This window comes from Tupaia chinensis, unplaced genomic scaffold (assembly GCF_000334495.1).
Source record: "Tupaia chinensis unplaced genomic scaffold, TupChi_1.0 Scaffold138910_1, whole genome shotgun sequence".
Lineage (NCBI taxonomy): Eukaryota > Metazoa > Chordata > Mammalia > Scandentia > Tupaiidae > Tupaia > Tupaia belangeri.
This window is the reverse complement of record NW_006198801.1, coordinates 2,151,932-2,162,860: the sequence shown is the minus strand read 5'-3', so window position 1 is coordinate 2,162,860 and position 10,929 is coordinate 2,151,932. Positions and strand designations below refer to the sequence as shown.

At 60.2% G+C, this 10,929-nt stretch overlaps 1 protein-coding gene across 4 annotated transcripts in view; it reads right to left on the bottom strand.

Moving 5' to 3' along the window:
- Window positions 1-6: 6 nt before the first annotated feature.
- The window catches only part of PAK4 (p21 (RAC1) activated kinase 4), a 31,542-nt gene continuing 20,619 nt past the window's right edge, over window positions 7-10,929 (bottom strand). For 3 of the 4 annotated variants that reach the window (XM_006161741.3, XM_006161740.2, XM_006161742.3), the window contains exons 3-10: window positions 9,538-9,792; window positions 6,236-6,697; window positions 5,616-6,062; window positions 4,227-4,360; window positions 3,849-3,975; window positions 2,775-2,900; window positions 1,441-1,575; window positions 7-904 (exon numbers count right to left, since the gene is read on the bottom strand). In XM_006161741.3, coding sequence (XP_006161803.1) covers window positions 749-904; window positions 1,441-1,575; window positions 2,775-2,900; window positions 3,849-3,975; window positions 4,227-4,360; window positions 5,616-6,062; window positions 6,236-6,697; window positions 9,538-9,741 — 1,791 coding nt within the window. In that variant the 5' untranslated portion in view covers window positions 9,742-9,792 and the 3' untranslated portion in view covers window positions 7-748. The remainder of the gene's footprint in view (window positions 905-1,440; window positions 1,576-2,774; window positions 2,901-3,848; window positions 3,976-4,226; window positions 4,361-5,615; window positions 6,063-6,235; window positions 6,698-9,537; window positions 9,793-10,929) is intronic. The other variant, XM_006161743.2, reaches the window with a different exon arrangement.

Here is a 10,929-nt window from a genome sequence, read left to right as displayed (position 1 = left end):
CGGAGGGGGTGGGTGGGATGGGGCTGGGCTGGCAGGGTAGGAACCTGATTCTCCAGGCAGTGGTTCTGTCCCTGGTGCCACCCCGCAGGACAGGGACCAGCTGTCCCCAGGTGGGGCAGGGGCTAAAGTGTTACAAAATGGCAATATAAATAGACTTCTAGAAAAGAGGCTGTCTGGTGCAGTAGTCATTGCTACCGAGGCTGGGGTGCAGGGGAGGCCCCGACCCCGACCTGTCTTCCATCCAGCTGCAGGAAGGGTGTGCAGGGCTACAGAAGAAGGCCACTCTGCAGACATTCACAAGCCACCCCCACCTTGCCGGGGGGAAGCTGGATGTCAGGCAAGGTCTCAGACACCCACGTGCAGGCTGGAGGACAGGGCAGCGGCACCTTTGGCGTACAGACATGCACACTCGCACATGCACACACGCACACGTGCGCACACACACTCACACACACCTTTCATAGTGTTCTCTTGGCTCCCAGTGACCCCGCTGTTGATTTCCAGTGATGGGAGGGCTGCTGGGAAGGTGGAGTCCTGAGAGCCACACTTGCTCCCACAAGTCCCCATGTCTCTTTAAAAGTCACAGAATCAATACCGGAGTTCAGTAGTAGGGCCTCATGTCCCCAGCAAGGGCGGTGCCACGTGGAGTGTCTCCTGGCTGGGAGGAGCATGGGGCCAGCCCCCTCCTGGCCTTGGCAGGGCTGGGTGACCCAAGGGGCTCTTTGGTTCAGGGACAGGGTGCTGGGCCTCATCTGGTGCGGTTCTGGCGCATGAGGGGCACGATGCTGGCAGGCGGCCCCGCCTTGGCCAGCCAGGGGTGCTTCAGCAGCTCAGCCGCCGTGGCCCGCTGTGCGGGGTCCCGCACCAGCAGGCGGTCCAGGAAGCCCTTCAGGGATGGTGACACCTGCAAGGAGGTGGGAAAGTCAGGGCAGAGGGTCCCTGGCACCGGGCCTGAGCACCAGATCCACTGCTAACCTGCCATGGGGCCCGCAGTTCACTCTGGGCAAACGGATCTGGGGGCGGGGCAGAGAGGTCAGGTGCCTGTAGTGTGGCTCCAGAGGTGATGACAAACCCAGAGGCCCTGGGGCTCCCTTCCTCCTTCACATGGAGCTGGTGTGGGCTGAGCCTAGAGGCGACCCTCTCCCATTAGATGAGTCCGCCCCACCCCTGTGTGCATGTCTTTCCAAGAGAGGCTGGGCAGGCCCTGGACCTGGCTTCACAGTGAGTGACTGGGCCAGCCTCAGCATGCTGTGGGACGGAGGGCGCAAGGCAACGGGCCTGTGACGCCATCTCGTGGAACCTGCTTACAACCGTGGCTCGCAGGCGGTAAGCACCTTGGCAGGTGCTGGCCACATGCAATCCCGCCCACACCAGCCTGTGCTGGGGCGCCACCCTGCCTGCTGTGCATCATCTTGCTCTGCTGGTGGGTGGGGGGCCCACCTTGTGCAGGTTCTTCAGTCGAGGCGGCAGGTTGTCCCGGATCATCTTCATGGCTTTGAGGGGCGGCTCGTTGAAGTAGGGGGGTTCGCCATCTACCATCTCGATCACCATTACTCCCAGTGACCAGATGTCCACCTGGGTGGGGGCAGGGATGCAAGGCTAAGCTGCATAGGGATGGCCAGTCCCAGGGAAGACCCAGGGAGGGATAGTCCTGCTGCTGCCCCAGGCCTGGAGCATTCTCCTGGGCACCCAGTCGTCAGACCTCACACACTCCTCCTCCAGTGAGCCCTCGGAAGGGCGCAGCCCATCCATACGTATCCCCCACTTTTACAAATCCAATTTCCAGAGAACTCCCACCCCGTAGTCCATATAGCTACCAGCAGATGGGCATGGCTAAGTGGCTCAGGAACTGCCATGTGACCCATGCTGAGGCAATCAGAGTGAACCCTGGGACACCAGGAAAATGGCGGAGCTCAAAGTGGGGAGACGAGTTCCAGAACGGCCAGGGTGCCTTTGCTCCCACGGGGGAGACTGCCTGAGGGGAGGTAGCACCGAGAAGTTCCCAGCTGGGGAGGAGCAAGCCCACAGACCCCACATCCCGGTTGGCAGAGCTACCCCCAGGGACTCAACGGTGACGTGTTTTGCTAAGTCTGTGTCAGCTGAGTTTGCGTCACTCACAGGCGGTCCTGGCTCATACGTCCCCTAGCGTCACACCAGCCTCCCCTCCCAGTGAGACCTGGCTCCAGTGTGACCCTGCTCTGTGATGTGCTGTTCAGGAGCTGTTCCCAGGACGGGGTCTGGGACAAGTGAGCCTCAGGGTCACAGGCCACAGCTTGGCGCCTCAGAACCTGGCAGTGAGTGAAGCAGATCAAGGTGGACAGCTTGGAGGGGTGGGGACAATGGCTAAGACAAAGGCATCTGTCCTTTCTCAAGGACTTGCAGGAATGTGCCCCATGTGGCCAGATCTCCTGGCTTCTGAACACAGGATGTGTGAGTTCATGTTCTAAACGTCTGCAAAGGCATCCTCGGGCCAGCCCTGGGGGAAGCCTAGCCTGCCAGTCTGCGGCCTCTGCGCTGACCGTCAGGCAGGGCCCATGGCCACTGCTGCTCCGCATTCTGCTGTGGTCCCGCTGCCAAGCTCTAGGCCTGCCTCCGACAGTGCTCAGACAATCACAAACGCACGTGTGCCACTTCCTCTTCCACGAAAACAACGCTGACACCCTTTCCCTAGACTGAGCCCCACCTGGCCCCCAGCCGCCCCAGCACTCCAGCTGTTCCAGGCTGTCACGGTGTACACCCATGCTGACAGGACAACCAAGCTCCCTCTGGCTCACCTCTGGCCCATAGGGAAGGCGGGAGATGAGCTCTGGGGCCATCCAGTAGGGTGTGCCGACCAGCGACTTCCTCCGTGGCACCTCCTTGCTCACCTGGGCACAGAAACCGAAGTCTGACAGCTTCACCTGGGATGGGGCAGTGGCAGAGCAGGGTGTCAGCACAGGGGAGGGTGAGCACAGGCATGCACCTATTCAGTCCTTAGGCCTCAGACATACTAGCTCTGTCACCCAGCCTGGAGGTTAGAGCTGGGCTGCAGGGCCACACCCCGGGTAGCTCTGCCAACTGCAGGGAGCCCTTCCACCGATACCAAGGCTGGGTGGGGGTTGAGGCTGGATCTGGCTCTGCAAGCCTTGGGCTCTCAAGTCTGGGAGAACACAGCTCTGTCCCAGGGGTGTGTGTGGGTGACAGCTGCCTCTGGGATAACCAGGGCCCTGGAACCAAGAATTTATATCCTTTGGAATCCTGGGCCTGTTCAGACTCCTGAAAATATATGTGGATTGCGCCTCCCAAAACCCCAATGGGATGCACAGTGCAGACCCCAATGGGATGCACAGAACTTGGGGAGGCTCACAGGTACCCCCAGACATGTGATGGCTGTGTGCGGCCTTTCAGACTCAGTGAAAACCAGCATGCTCACTGCCACTGCTGCGAGCGCCTGGCGGGGCCTGGCTTTCCTTGGAGGAATTCAGTTCTGCATGACGGCCAAGGCCCTCTCCCACAGACAGCCATGACCCTCTGGGGTTATAAATGCAGGTTGTGGACTATGCAAGGCTCATCTCTGGCTCCAAGCTGAAAGCTTCAGTCTAAAATGCAGGCACAGGACTGTGGGGCACAACTTGCCCTGTGGCTTGCTGTCCATGCCTGCTTCCTCTGGGCCTAGGACTAGACTACAGTTTCCAGTATGCTGTGCTGTGGGCAGGGTCCCCACCCACAGGGTCTCCCACCCACCTGGACCCCTGGCGAGACTGCTCCATGAGGGACAAGTAAACCAACAACTCTGGCACTGAACTGGGGTTCAGAGCCCATCCCAACAGCACAGCACCGGAGGCCCAAGGACCCGGCCTGCCCCTCACCCTGCCGTCGTGGGTGAGCAGGATTGAGTCACTCTTGATGTCCCGGTGGATGACGCCCTGGGCGTGGAGCACGGACAAGGCCTGCAGCACAGCCAGGCACACGGCGGCGATCTGCTCCTCGTTCATCCTGCGCAGGGTGAGGGCAGCTGAGTAGATGGGGCCGCCCCAGGGATCGGAGGGGGCAGCCCTGCCTTAGGGTGGGGTCTAAGGGCCTGGGAAGACACAACCCCACACTGGGGAGTCTTGGGGGGGAACACAGACCTGTGTTAAGGAAGGGAAATCTAAGAAGGCATGACCCAATTCTGGGGGAACAAGGGGGGCACAGCGCTGCTGGCCCTGGCTCCCTGGGCCCACCCTGGGGAGCGGCAGCAGCAGTACCTGGTGTGGGTGACGATGTCGGTGAGGGCGCCACCCTCCAGGAACTCCATGACCACCCAGAGCTCGTCGCCCACCAGGTAGCTGTTGTACATCTGCACCACGTTCTCGTGCTGGTAGTCCCGCATGATCACCACCTGGGCAGATGGATGCCGCGCCCACCCTCAGACCTGACCATGGCCACCACTGCTCCCTCCGGCACGCCCACTTCCAACTCTTGCTTCTGCTAACCGGGGCCCCCTGGACTGCCCTCCCCTACTGCAAAGCCAGGAGACCTCAAAGGCAGTGGAGGCTGACGCCTCCATGCCAGGGTGCACCTGCCCCATACACACTGCATGTTGTCGGACCCCCCTGACCAGTCCTGGGCTGGTCTCTCAGTGGTCTGGCAGACCGGGCTGGAGTTGGGGGAGGAAGGCAGGGAGAGAGTGTCTAAGCACCGGGTGGAGACAAGGAGGACAAGCAGATTTCCAGCAAGGTTAGAATGTGTGCGAGTGTAGATGTGGAGGTTGATGGCGAATTCCAGGAGCACAGAAAGGCTGGGAGGTAGGGGGCTGGGGACGCAACGCCTACAGGGGACCATGTTAAGTAAGGTTCGCAGTGTGGCTGGAGCACCGTAACATGGGGGACAGAGAACAGGCTAGGGGAGCGGTGGAGGAAGTGCTGATCCCTCACAGATCCCTCTGGGGAAGGAGCTGGGAGTCTGCCTTGGTGAAAGTTCCCCAGCAAATCAGCCACCAAGAGTCAAGGAGAGAAGCTGGCCAAACCAGTGTATACATGGGGCCAGACCAAGAAGGGCCTCAAATGCCCAGCAAGGGGCCAGGACTTCATCATGAGGGCACCAGGGGCACTGCAAGGGTCTACAGAGTGGAGGGGGACGAGCAGTCTGAAGTCAGAAAGATCCCTCTAGCTGTTGTGTGGGGAACACCTAGCGGATGCTCAAGAAGAGAGCACAGGGCTACTGGAAGGCGGGGCTGACAGGCTGAGGTGGGGGCCGGGGAGGGACCAGGGCCGGGCCTGGAGATGAGGCTGGTGGGACCTCCGTAACAGGGAGCCAGAGGAGCAGGGCTAGAAGGGAGACTCCTGGGCCAGTCAGGATACGACAGGCGGCTGCAGCCTGGGACACTGAGGGGGCCGAGGGTCCCTGGGCCTAGGGCTCAGGGAGAGGCCAAGGACAGGGACAGAGACGTGGGGTCCGTGTTGTCAGGCAGAGGTAGAGGAGGGGAGAGGAACCAGCCTAGAAAGGGTATGAGGAGAAAGGAGAGGAGCCAGGCCCAGGCACCTGGGCCCTCGGCCCTGACTCCCGTGCAGGGTCAAGCCTCGCAGGATGAGGGAGGCAGGGAGGCGAGGTGAGGCAGAGCAGGGCAGGGCACCAGCTGGTGAGGCCCAGCACACCTCGTTGAAGAGCAGCTCGCGCCTCTGCTGCTTGCGCAGGTCCATCTTCTTGACGGCCACCAGCCTGCCTGAGCTGCGCACAGTGGCGATGCACACGATGCCCGTGGAGCCCTCGCCGATCTTGATGAAGTTGTCCAGGTAGGAGCGAGGGTCGCCGGGGTCCACCACCAGCTGCAGGGCAGCCCGGAACTGCTCATGCGACACTCGCTGAGGTTCCCGCTGTGGCGAGCGTGGGCCGGGTGGCCCGGGGACGGCAGGGGTGGCGGGGGCAGCAGGGGCAGCAAGGGTGCGGGCTGGAGGGGCCAGCTGGGGCTCGGAGGCGTGGGGACCCAGCACTCCAGGGCTGGGGGGGCCGCGGGCTCGGGCAGGAGGCCGGGAGGAGGAGGACTGGGGGACAGCCAGGCCGCCCGTTGATGGCCCATTAGGGGCCATGCTGTGAGGCTCCCCCTGAAACAGAAGAGACAGGCAGCTGTGAGTGGAGGGCTGGGGCCAGCTCTGCTCCCCAGCCAGGAAAGACACATGGGGAGGGGTCAGGATGAGAGATGCACAGTGGGCTGGTGGGGGCCGGAGTCGGGTAGGTACAGGGAGCCAGGGGAAAGGGGTGGTGGGGGATGGGTTACCTGGGCACCCCGGGCTGGGTGGTCCGTGTCAGCCCTCGGGTACGTGTTAAAGGGCCGCCCAGCTGCCAGCTTCGCCCCACCGGCCAGACCGGCAGGCTGGGGGGTGCCGACGTCAGGCCCGGACAGGGGGCGTTTGTCCCGGGAAGACTCCTGGGGCCCCCCTGGGCCCTCCCTGGAAGACTTGGGCCTCTTTTCTGGCCCTGCCCGCCGCCTGTCACCACCACCGCTGCCCGCCTCGCTGTGCCCTGCTGCGATCCGGCCCCGGCTGCCCGCCTTCTCGGGGCCCCCTCTAGCCCCTGCGGCCTGTTCCTCCGGAATCCCGTTCTCCTGGCGGGCCCGGGCTGGGGGTGGCGGGCTGTCTCTCCGCAGGGAGTTGGAGCGTGTCACCGACATGTTCTCAAACTCGTCCAGCAGCAGTGTGAGGGCCCCATCCTTGGCACCTTTGCTGCCCCGCACGATGGTCTGGGGTCCGGGATCCAGGGTCCAGGGCAATGGCAGGGTGGGGACCAGGCAAGGAAGAGGGGGACACAGGACGTGTATCCGACACACAGCGACAGGACAACACAACACACAGAGACAAGACAGAGACGGAATGAAGTAATGCCATGGGGTGATGATGGACTGGCAGGTGGGGGCAGGACCAGGGCAGCCCTGTTCCCCTCATCCTGCAGGAGAACTCAGCAATCTCTGTGGTCAGGTGGCTGCCCCCCTCCCTCACCTGGGCTTAGTGGCACCTCTGAAAGGCATCCCCCCTTGTTTTGCTCCTGCTCCCCAGACTAGGGGAGAGTCCTGCTCTGAGGTGGACGAGGGGGGTAGAAGCCAACCCAACCCTTAATCAGCCCTGGAGAGCTACAATTACAGGCTACTGGGCCTAGGGGCGGAGGCACTTCCTCCTCGTAGGCTCTGCTCCCTGGGAGGCTGAGAATGGGGTGCAAGGCCTGTCAGAAAGACTTGGGCCCAAGGTAGAGGGGTACAGGGGGCCGGGAAGCAAATGCAAATACAGGGGACTGGGCAGGGTCAAGTGCGTCCTGAATCCACCCAGCCTTCACCTTCCTAGGCTATCCTGTCTCCCCCTGAGTTCTGAGTCATGGCATCCAGGGCTCCCCTGCAACCCCTCTCAGCTCCAGACACGCAGACTTCCTCACCACTCCCCCAACACACCAGGCACTCTCACCTCAGGGCCTTTGCACTGGCTGTTCCCACTGCCTGAAATGTCTTTCCCCGAGTGTCCCCGTGACTCCCTCCCTCGCCCCCTTTGGTCTTTGCTCAGATCAGCCTCTTGGAGTAGCTTCTGCTGACACCAGTAGTCTAGAACACGCGGGGCAAACACTGTCAGGCAAACACCCCTCGCTCCTCCCCTGCCTTCTTTCTCTAGAACACTCGGGGCTGACAAGAAGCCCATGTCTATCTGTCCACTGGCTGGCTCTGCCCAGAGGAATGTTCCTGAGGGCAGTGACTTAAGTGCTGTTCTGTGACATTTCAACACCTAGACTGACACACAGACAGTACTCAGTACACATCCGCTGAACCAGCGAGCGAGTGAGCGAGCAGGCGAGCAAGCGGGCGAGCTGAGACCCTGGGACCTGCTGATGGGGCCTCACCCCACTACCATCAATGGCTGGCAGGCAGGGACCCAGGCCCAGGGCTGCCAGTACCCTAAAGCTAGAGCTGCCTCTCATGTGCAGAAAACACTGACCTTACCATACAGGCTACTGGCTAAGAAGCCCCTGCTGCAAGCCCCTGCTGCTGCCCCTCCTGGGCCTTGGTTGCCAACCTGGAAGCCTGGCCCTGCCCAGGGGCCCCCAAAGGCAAGGCAGACACAAGAGTCACACTCGATGTTAAGAGAAGAGGAGAAGGCTGGGAGGAGTGGGGGCTGCTGGCACAGGCAGCAACGCAGTGCCACCAATACACCTGGTATGAAGACTGAGGTGTCCCGTCTTCCTGGGGACACTGCACAGGCACGGCTCATGGCTGGTAAGCCAAGCAGGGCTGCACATCCTGAGGCACCCAAGGATGGGCACAACCTGCACTCAGGGGGCCATAGGGCCAGGCAGGGCATGGGACTGAGGTAGTTGGGCGTGTCTGCAGGCCTAGAAGAGCCAGGGCACCAGCTGGAGAGGCAGGCGGCCCCCAGCAACCGGCGGGGGTTTTTAGGGCCACCTGCCACTCAGCTAGAGCTGGTGTCACGAGGAGCCAGAAATACAGATTTGGACACAAAGCCTCCTGCTTTTAGGCAATGAGTGGCCAAGAAGTTACAGCGTTCCAAGCAGCCTGCGGGGGCGCGCAAACACCTCAGCAGGCTGTGGGCAACACCCTGCGCTGTCTCTTCCAACTGGCTGACCTCAGGCTCCTCCCTACCAGGCCCAGTTAGGGCCTGGGGAGGATGAGTCACCCGTAGGCCCGCCCTGGGGCACTGAGTCGCCCTGGGGCACTGAGTCACTGAGCTGACTGACAAGCCCACCTGGCTCTACCGCTCAGAACAAAACTGGCCTGCAGCCCTTCCAGGCCCACGGACTGCCCTTAGCCTAAAGTCCATGCTCTGAGGCTGGCTTCAGAAAGCTTGGCATGGGCACACCCTTGCCACTGGGCCAGCCTCGTCCCAGGGGATGCTGAGCGCCAGGACACACTCTTAAAATTTCAGGTGGATGTTAGGACAGGTTAAGAGCACGGGCCTTGGAAACATCTGGATTCAAACTACAACCCTGCTATTATGTTCGAGATGGCAGAGGGAGGAAAACTCCCTGAACCAAAAATCCCTCAAAATTTTACATGAGCTATGTTCACCACTTAACCCGTTTCCCCACCATCTGCCTCAATCACAGCCCATTGACCCTCAGGTGTGCCCTCCTCTTAGAAGTTGGCTGACTCCTGGCCTGGCTCAGGCTCTCCTCTGGGCTCTCTGACCCCAGCCCTGACCATTTGTCCCTATCACTGAGCAGGGGTCTGTTCCCCTACTACCATGGGAGCTCTGGAAAGGCTGATGGGCGAGTGGGTGGCACCGGGGACAGGAGGACAGAACTCAGAGCACGAAGCTCCCGGAGAGGGCGGGAGGCTGCACAGGACTGCTGGTGGGGCCATGGGGTGCAGACTGGAGTAAGTGTGGGATGTTCTTGAGACTAGAATCTAGTGGGTGGAGAGGAGGGTGACAGGCAATCACTGGGCTAAGGATGAGGGTGGAGGTTTAGGGGTATCTGTTTTGAGGTCAGTGAGGAGGTAATGGCCACAGGGGCCAATGCAGGGCTGAGGGCTGCGGCTGTTCTGTGGGGCTGGCGTGGGTCAGGGGGTAGTGGATACCAGCCTACCTTGGGGGCCCCGGGCTGGATGGAGGTGATGCAGGCAGGGTCAACCAGGGGTTTGGGCCGGCGAGCTGACTCCTCAATCAGGCTCTGCCATTGGCGGGGCAGCCCTGTGAATTTCTGCTCCTGCTGGTCGAAGCCCGTGTGCACGCGGTGCTCAAAGTTGGATGGTGCCGAGATCTCCACACGCTTCTTCCTTTTCCCAAACATGGTGCTGGGGTCTCAGCACAGGAGGCCGAGACTGGGGCTCCTCCCAGGGTCCTATGGGGTGAAAGTCAGTGGTGAGACAGCAACACTCTTCTCTGACATCCACATATGGCTCCCTCCCTTGGTCTGTAACACCGCACCCACCCCCACAGAACGCCAGGGCCTGTACCGCCCAGCCTCTACCGTGTACCGCCCTTTGCCCGGCACTCTGTGCGTGCTCAGTGAACACTTCCTTAAGGCCTAGCCACAGCCACCCCTGCTGGCCCAGCCCTGACTCTAGGCTCAAAACATCATGCACTTAAAGATACTCACTTGACCATGAGTTACTAAGCTCCTGTCACAAGTGGGACATACAAATATCCTCACTGTGACACTATCTTTAGGGTCTACAGCCTTCAGAAGGCACTTGGGATAGGACTAGGTGGGACCAGCAGGTGGTGTAGTGGTTAAGGTGCTGGATTCCCAGATGGCTGACCATGGCTTGCGTCCTGGACCCAGTGGCTTAAAAACCATGCCGGCCACTTGTGTGTGCATGCCCAAATTCCCAGGAGAAGAATGGAGAAGGAACTGCAGTGTGGCCATCCTATGATTTCTCACTTTTCCTCTGTCTCTCTAGCAAGTACACACACGTGTGGCAAAAAACTAAAAAGAGACAACAACAAAAGAACAGTACTAGGCATGGAAAAGCTGGTTTAAAAAATAAAGGAGCTGCTGGGGTCAGCCGGTAGCACGATGGTTAACAGCACCGGAATCCCACGTGGAATTAAATAAATACATCATTCTTTAAAAAATAAAATAAATAAAACAAAGGGGTGGGCCAGCAGGTGGTGTGGGGTGAAGGCGGCTGGATAATGATAATAATAAATAAAGTTAAATAATTTTTCTTTTTAATTCTCTTTCTGAACTGACCTAAAGATTAAAGGCAATACTGGGACCAGTAGGTGTGGTGGTTAAGGTGCTGGACTACCACGTGTCCAATCACTTTTCGAGGCCAGACCTGGTGGCTTGCTTTCTTTCTCTCTCTCTGGTGAGCACATGTGCCCTATAGCAAACTTAATAATAATATATAAAATAAATAATTAAAAATAAATAAAATGGGGGCCAACTGGCAGCGTGGTGGATAAGGGCACTGTATTCCCACATGGCTGACCACGGTTCAAGTCCCGCACCTGATGGCTTGCTTTTTCACTT